The sequence below is a fragment of the Solanum tuberosum genome, unplaced genomic scaffold (genome assembly GCF_000226075.1).
Source record: "Solanum tuberosum cultivar DM 1-3 516 R44 unplaced genomic scaffold, SolTub_3.0 scf00004, whole genome shotgun sequence".
In the NCBI taxonomy this organism is placed as follows: Eukaryota; Viridiplantae; Streptophyta; class Magnoliopsida; order Solanales; family Solanaceae; genus Solanum; species Solanum tuberosum.
The window spans coordinates 3154423-3162654 of NW_006238930.1; the positions used below are offsets into that span (position 1 = coordinate 3154423).

The 8232-nt window shown below is 33.7% G+C and overlaps 1 protein-coding gene across 1 annotated transcript; it reads left to right on the forward strand.

Moving 5' to 3' along the window:
* Positions 1 to 1054: 1054 nt before the first annotated feature.
* On the forward strand, positions 1055 to 7699 carry LOC102600190 (uncharacterized). Its single transcript, XM_006338526.2, has 11 exons — positions 1055 to 1833; positions 3425 to 3541; positions 4053 to 4153; positions 4521 to 4592; positions 4871 to 4952; positions 5109 to 5189; positions 5599 to 5637; positions 5797 to 5862; positions 6719 to 6868; positions 7144 to 7272; positions 7407 to 7699. Exons 1-11 carry the CDS (start codon positions 1588 to 1590, stop codon positions 7446 to 7448), a joined length of 1125 nt encoding a protein of 374 aa, XP_006338588.1. The 5' UTR covers positions 1055 to 1587; the 3' UTR covers positions 7449 to 7699.
* Positions 7700 to 8232: the final 533 nt, after the last annotated feature.

Consider the following 8232-nt stretch of genomic DNA (forward strand, 5'->3'; position numbering starts at 1 on the left):
GCGTAAAATAGAAAGAATAATGTTATTTATGTATTGATATTGTGAAATAACGGATATTAAAAAACATGTATTTTTATTAAGAACGACATATAAATAATAACGGAGTGAGTAAATGTTTTCGTTGGGTTGGTGTGCGTTTTGATGTCTCATCAATTATCTCCTAAGCAAGTCAAGCACCTAGAGGAACATTAGTTGGCCATTTCTGTTAGTTGTCCAGTAACTTTCAAGCATGGATTCTATTACTTCATCATTGATGTTTTTTTTTTTGGTTGAAAACAAGTCAAGAAATATTTTTTTCTTTAGTTAAATAGGAGATTATGTTGTTGTGTGTTTGATTGTAAATATTACCTAATTAATTTTTGAAATTATTTTATCTCATTATTTATATTATAATGACCAACTTATATATCCATGAGCCAAATCTTGAATTCCATATATGTTTCGTAATATTAAAGTGTATTAATTATCTTCCTATTTGAAGCAAGTGTGCAGCTATTTAATAGTGCAATAAAAACTTGCCATGTTTTTTTTATTAAATGAATGTGAGTTGTTATTTTATAGTATTACCTGTGATTTTTGCTATTTTCAGTTGTTGTGGTTATGTACTAATTAAAATGTGTTATTGCTTTAACCAAAAATAATAAAAGGTACAAATATTTCTTATTATTTTCTTGGTTCCATATTAGTTGATCTCTTTATATTTTACCGGATGTTTAAAAAATCATAACATTTAGAAGTGTAAAATAAAAAGTGATCTACTAATATTTAAAAGTAAAATCTCTTTAAACTATGGTAAAAAGTCGATACCAAGGAAGTTATACGTTTTTTTTTAAAAAAAAATTCACCTTTTATTCAATAAATATTGAAGTTCGATTAAATTTAAATTCATACCTTATAAGATAATTTTTTAAAAACAAACACTTTCAATAAGTTTTAATTATATATCTATAAATTCAAATTTGAGACGTTCAATAAAAAATTGATGATAATCTACCACTATTCATACGGGTGAAAGGTACACATTTATTATATTTGGAAGTAGACATAGGGTGAAAACATTCGCTGAAAATATAGAAAGCTGCGAAAAATAAGAAAAAGATAAAACCGGTAGAAGAGAGAATTGAAAAAGAAGATCAATTTTGAGTAAAGGCAAAGTCTGCAGTGGCCCTCAAAGTGGAGGCAGATTTGGTAGATTTGCTGGCAAAGAGAAAATCGTTTCGCCATTAAAGCAGCCATTGAAAAGGGGTTCTCATTCTCCCTGCAATTCACGCAACCCAGTCTGTATTAAGCTTTATCTTTTACTCACTCAATAGTAAAAATCCCAACAACTTATATATTAAGCTAAGTCAAGACTCAAGTCAGCCCTTCACTCTCACTCTGTGTCCCTTTCTTCTCTTTAATAATACAGTGTCAGTTCACCGGATTCATGAGAGATAGCTTTGAATTTCTTCCCAGATCCTTTAATTTGATCTCATAATTAATTGTATTTCCACACCTTTTCTAGTTGGATCCATTTTGCTACTGAATTGCTTTAGAGATCTTGATGGGTAAGTGATTATACTCTACAAATTTGAAGTGTGTGGGAATATGGGCTTGAAGTTGATTCGAAGATCCAATTCCCAGAAATCTCAGCATAGATGGAAGATAAAAGTGTTTGCTATGATGTTATTTATTTTCTTCTTCGGGACTTTAGTGTTAATGGAGACACAGTATAATAGAATTAGAATGTTAGCGTTGCTTTCTGCTCCTCAAGTCCAAAACCCCAAAATTGCATTTTTGTTTATAGCTCGGAATCGTCTGCCTTTGGACATTGTTTGGGATGCCTTCTTTCAGGTAATCAATTCATTATGTGGCACTTGGATTTTTCCTGTTTTTTTTTTCTCTCTTTTTGTCTTTTGATGCCTTAATTATTTTGCTTGTATTATTTCCCTTTAGTGTGAATTCTTGAATTTTTTTTGTTTACATTGATTACTTCCTGAGGTTTCTCATTTTTTTGGTAATTGGAGTGATTTAGGATCTTTCAACTCTTTACTAAGTTAATTAAAAGTGCCATCAATATATAGACTTGCAATATTAGTATAGTTAACAAAGTTTATATCTTTATGCAAGATGTTTTCTTTCTTTCTTTTTTTGTGGGGTGGGGTTAGTGGTACCTGGATCCTGCTGAGATCACAAATTATACAGAATGTGCAAAACAGAAACACCCTTTTCTTCTTTGTTGGAATCTTAGTAACTCAGTTGATTTGAACTTCACATCCACTTAGTAATTTCCTTCCCCATTTTCCCTTCTCCTATACCCAAATTTAAAATTTCAAAAAATAAAAAGGCACCCTATTTCCTGAGTGCTCGTCTTTCTTTTGCTAGTTTTTGTGTTTGAGTTGAGTGTGATATTTCCTTTTTTAAGAAGAAGGATTGTCAAATATGATCTTTAACGCTTGTGTTAGTGGGCCGCGGAGCTTTGTGATTTTTTAGTTTTATTTGACTATCGCCAAGCTCCTTAAGCAATTGTAGTTACTGCTCAATATGCTTTGTTTTGATTTCACTTTCGCTACTTTTTGGACTGTTTTTTTCTTGAGGCGAGCGTCTATCGGAAACAACCTCTCTAGGGTAAGGTCTATGTACGCTCTACCCTACCCATACCCATTTTATCCGACTACGTTTGGTGTGTTGTTGTTGCAAAGCTCCATATTCAATCAACTATCCCATAATCCAGTCTAGTTGAGATCAATGATATGAATCCTTTTCTCTATACCATTCTATTCAGGCTCATTACATTGTAACATTAAATAATTTGTCTTTGAAGGAAAAGTAGGTGTCCCTAATATTGAGGTATTTCTAAAATTCACACATACCCTGTATTGATATAAGTGATATAGAATAACCATTATAAAAAGACTCAAAAAAACTCCTGAAAACCCCCCGACTTAATGTTAGATTTTTTTTTCTTTCCGAGACTTGAATACAAGTATACAATAACAATTAAGCCTTAATTCCTACTAGTTGGTGTAGCCTATCCAGATCCATTGCCTCATTTTATGTTCCATTCTCAGTTAAGTCTGTATTGATTTCGAGGAATTGTACATCTTTTAGATGACATTAGCAAATCCTTATAGTTTGAGAACTGTTGCAATATATCAGCTATTGGTTCATCAGCTACATGGGTTTAATTTTGATTCCCCCACAAGAAGTTACCTGAATGTCCTTTGAGAGCAGATGAAATGTGTTTTGTGCTTAGGGTACATTCAATTGTTTCTCCAATATACATATCGATGTGCCTGTAACTGTTTGCTGTTGACTCTGATTCTATTCTTTTCCCCAAATGCTCCCGCTCTCCCGCGCATGCTTGCCACACCACATGTAGGTAGTTCTTTCAAACTCTTGCTATCTTTCTAGACTTATTTTTTTGTGTGTGTGTGTTTTGCAGGGTGATAAGGAAAATAAATTTTCAATCCTGGTTCACTCACGACCAGGGTTTTTATTGAACAAAGTGACGACAAGATCAGCGTATTTCTTGAATCGCCAAATGAACGATAGTATACAGGTTTTTTTCTGCTTCTGAATGGAAAATTCTTGTTGATAGCATCATCATCATTAAGTCTAGTAGGTAGGTAATCTACCCATTGAGTTTCTGTTGCTTACTTCATCCAATTAACAGCATTTATGATAGAAATACATGTGCTGCATTATTGTTTTGCTCATCAAAACAAAATCTGTTTGGGGCGGGGGGGTTCCCTTTCTGTTTTTTTTTCCCGGTAATTAATATATTTATTAACCACCAAGGGCTTTTCCTTCTGGTTCATTAACCCTATAGTACACACTGCAGGCTGGCTACTCTTCTTTCCTGTCACCTCTTACAGATTTTATAGAACATTCATGAGACTGTTACCAAAAAGTCATACGCATTCCCTTCTTTATGCTATGACAATTATGTAAAGACTTTTTGTATCGACTCTTTATTTATATTGATGAGCTTATAACAACATTTACATTTTTTTTCTCTTTCACATACTTCTTATGGCCTAGCAATATTTAGCAAGTGTCTTTTCCTTCAGGTAGATTGGGGAGAAGCAACCATGATCCAGGCAGAGCGTATTTTACTTCAGCATGCATTGATGGATCCTCTCAATGAACGATTTGTTTTTCTTTCAGACAGGTGAGATATAATTTCCTTTAATATCTTCATTTATCAAATCTGTAGCACAAACTGACTCATTTGGTATTACTGATTAGCTTAATTGACTGTTAATTTATCAGAACCGTAGTGGTAAGCTACTTTTGCAGACATGTACCTGTTACCCCTATTAGTTTTCTAAGCTAAGTGTTTGAAATAGTCAAACTCTGTCTAAATGCACTTTTCAGATAATGATTTAGCTTCGGATCACTGAGCATAATCATAGGCCACATCAGTTTTAAAACATTACTTGGCAAATTGGTCTCCAACATTGATATATCTGCAATAATATCCATCATATTAACATTTGTGTTGCAACTGTCATCTAATTTGTTTCATGTTATTTCAGTTGCATACCTTTGTACAACTTCAGCTACACATATGACTACATAATGTCTACGCCAAATAGTTTTGTTGACAGGTAAGAAACATTGATATATCTCTGTTCTTTCTCGAGTAAATGATTTATTCCTGTAGATAGAATTCAAGTAATAAGAAAGCTTCAGTTCTTTCACTGAAGGGCACTAGTCATTCTCAAAGAATTGTTACTTCTGAATCCATTATTTTAGCCAAATATCTAGCTAGCATCTTACACTGATTAGAAAAAACACAGCTAGCATCTTACTTTCACAAATTAAAATGTGGAACCATTTTCATGCTTCATTTATCTGACTGTCTTTTATTTAAAAATGAAAACAGCTTTGCTGATACAAAAGAAGGCCGCTATAACCCCAAAATGGATCCAATTATTTCTGTTCAAAGCTGGAGGAAAGGATCTCAGGTATTGGTCTGAAATATGAATTCTAACTTCATGAAGTTTAATGTAACTCCTTAAAAGGAAATTCTCAAAGGAGAAATGGAGCAAAAAAGCAAGGTGTATCTTTCACTTTTACAAGTTGTATATCTTACTAGTTTTCATTTTGACGTCTTTTTGCAGTGGGCTGTTCTAAACAGAAAGCATGCAGATATTGTAGTGAAGGATGAAATATTATTTCCTATGTTTCAGTTGCATTGCAAGGCAAGTTACTTTTTGTTTTGGAAACCTACCTTTACTGTTATTCTGAGACTCGGGGTACGGATTTTGATTTATGATGCTCATGGATTGTCGTGAGTTCATCATGAGCATCACAAGACAAGTTATCTTAACATTTATTTATTTTCAATTTTTTAAAAAAAGGATTGTCCTTATTCTTTTAGATGGATGGACTGGGCAATAGAAAAAACATTGTTAAAGTTGAATCCATTAGAAGTAGTTTCTTATGTGCCTCCTATTTGCTGGTTGAACAAGTATTATGATTTATGGCTACCCTCCTAATGATACAGGAGTTAACTACCCTGATGATATGTAAAGTTCTGCATTTGTATGTTCTCATTACATACCTTCATATTTCTGTGATGTTCACCATAATTACATTATCATTGTGCAGAAAAAACCGCTACCTGAGTTTTGGCGGGATCAGTATGTGGTGAGTGTCCATGCTGCTTGAGTATTTCTTCTCTTCTATTGTTTGTTGATCTTTTGACTTCAACTTTTGCTAAAAGACCTTGACATGCTACACTAATCTATAAGCTTCTTCTTCTTTATACTGTTGAACTGTTTTCTAAAGTCTGTTTATCTTTTGCAGCCTCCAGATACCTCCAAAATTCATAATTGTATACCTGATGAACACTATGTCCAAACTCTGCTTGCTGTAAGTTGTTTTTTGTGATCTAACCTGTCTTGACAACTCAATTCTTTCCCCTAAGATATTACTGATTTCACTTCAAACAATGATATTCTGTCAATAAAAATTCCTTTGCATGGGCCATTGGTAGCATAATGTAATCCATACTCTACAACAGTTCAATTCAAGTTTGAGCTGATTGACAATATATTTTACTATTTCATGACCTGGTTGAGTAATAATAGTGTTAATTGTTTATGAAGAAGTAATTGCTAATATAAAAACCTTGGCAGTTGCATTATATTTGTTTCTTTACCCCCCACAAAAAAGAAGAGAAGAACACAACTACTACGCCTAAATCCCAACTATGTTGGATTTGGCTATCTTAATCCTCCTCGCTATTCATGTCGGACCTTTTAAGCCCGTCTAAGGCCAATATTATTTAAAAAATTAAGATTACCTCATCTTGCACCGTTAGTTGAGTTCAGCTAGTTGTAAACTCGTGTAGCTGCAGTGTTCAAGAAAGCGAGCGCTTCATCGCTTAAAGCGATGCGAGCCTTCTACGCTTCACAGACTAGAATGAGTATGTGAGCGCTTCATCGCTTAAAGCGTGAAGCGGGGCCTTATCGCTTTTTTCCACTTCACACTTCACGCTTCCCTGAACACTGCGTGTAGGTTTGTTTCAAGTTTGCTGTATTGTATCTCATTAATAGGTTGGGTAATTACTGACTACAAAAGTTATTAATGGATGAAATTTGAAAAATGCAAGAGGCTATGAGGCATAATTCCTCTAAAATGTAACTTAAGTTTTCATTTGATACCTTAGAATCAACCTTTATCTTTTTTTTCTTTTTTTTTCTGAGGAGCCTTTAATTTAATATAGCATGAAGGACTTGAAGGTGAAATTACACGGAGGACAGTGACTCACACTGCGTGGCTTATTTTATCCTCCAAGGAGCGTGAACGGAAAGGATGGCATCCTGTTACCTATAAATTAGCCGATGCTACTCCCATGCTAATCCAATCTATCAAGGTACTCTTGGTTCTTTTCAACAAGCAGTTTAGTAGATTAGCCAGGTCTACTAGCAGGAAACTCGGTGATCATTTGGGAGAAAAATATTTCAGAAAATTATATCACTCATATATCGACAAGAGGAGAAGATAATGAAATAGTAATCCCACTTAGCAATTGACCTCCTCTTTGTCAGCAATGGAAATGAGCATGATTGTCTTACTATATAACGCTGAATTGTCCTGTGTAAAATGATGAATATGCACACACCTTAGAGATCTATTCGGTTTTGACAGGACATAGACAATATAAATTATGAGACGGAACACCGGAGAGAGTGGTGCACCAACAAGGAGAAACCTGCCCCTTGTTTCCTTTTTGCAAGGAAATTCACACGGCCTGCAGCTCTGAGGCTTCTCAATATGGTTAGTGCCATATCTACCTGCATTGTAGCTAAAAAATCAGTACAATTTATCTTTCAGCTGTTTTGTTCCTTTTCGTTTTCTCTAATTTTGTATCTGGTTCCATTTCTGTGGATGGTCATTGTGTCTCTATGCAGTCTGCGCTTGGACTTTACCACGAAGAAATAAGCAACGTTTGACACCATGGTGAAACGAGCAACATTTGACATCTACAATACTGTACCATCTAGCTATTAGAGATATAGAAAGTTGACTAGCTACAGAAAATTGTAATCTAGCTGATAAATGGGGAAGATGTGTAAGTAGAAAGAAAAATTGTTTTGCCAATTTGTATATTTGTAAAATTTTCCTTTAAACTCAATAATGTTTGGTCGTATATGTATGTAGAGTGAGCTCAATCCATTAAATTATAGTTCTGTTTTTGTTTCCACGTAGTAACGTCATAGGGTCATCATCTATTAACTTTTATTCGATAGTGACAAACGGACGGATTGGATCAGATTGAAAATAGATTGAGCTAAAAAGGATTGGGTAAGATATAGATGGAGTAAAAAAGATACACAGCTAAGTCTGGTTTCTTACTGAGTCATTTTTTTTTTTTTTTGAACCATTCTGAAATTTTGCAAATAAAAAAATTAACTCTCTAAACTTGCTGATTTAAGATTTTGAAGAAGTTTATGCTTAAAAGACGTTCAATGTTTTTTTAAAGTGTTTGAATGGTGGGTTAGACTCGGCATGTTGTATTATGATGAATGCTGATGTTGTTGGTTTCAAACTTTGATGAAAATTTCGACTAACAAATTCGAGAGAAAAAAAATCATCATTCTTGATTTGATTTGATATTGAAAAAATAATTTAATGAATCCAAATCAAATCGACATTGTAATTATCAAACTATAGCTATGGAGAGTAATTAGACTATTTTTGAGTGGCTATTATTTTTGAGTGGCTATTATGAATTAT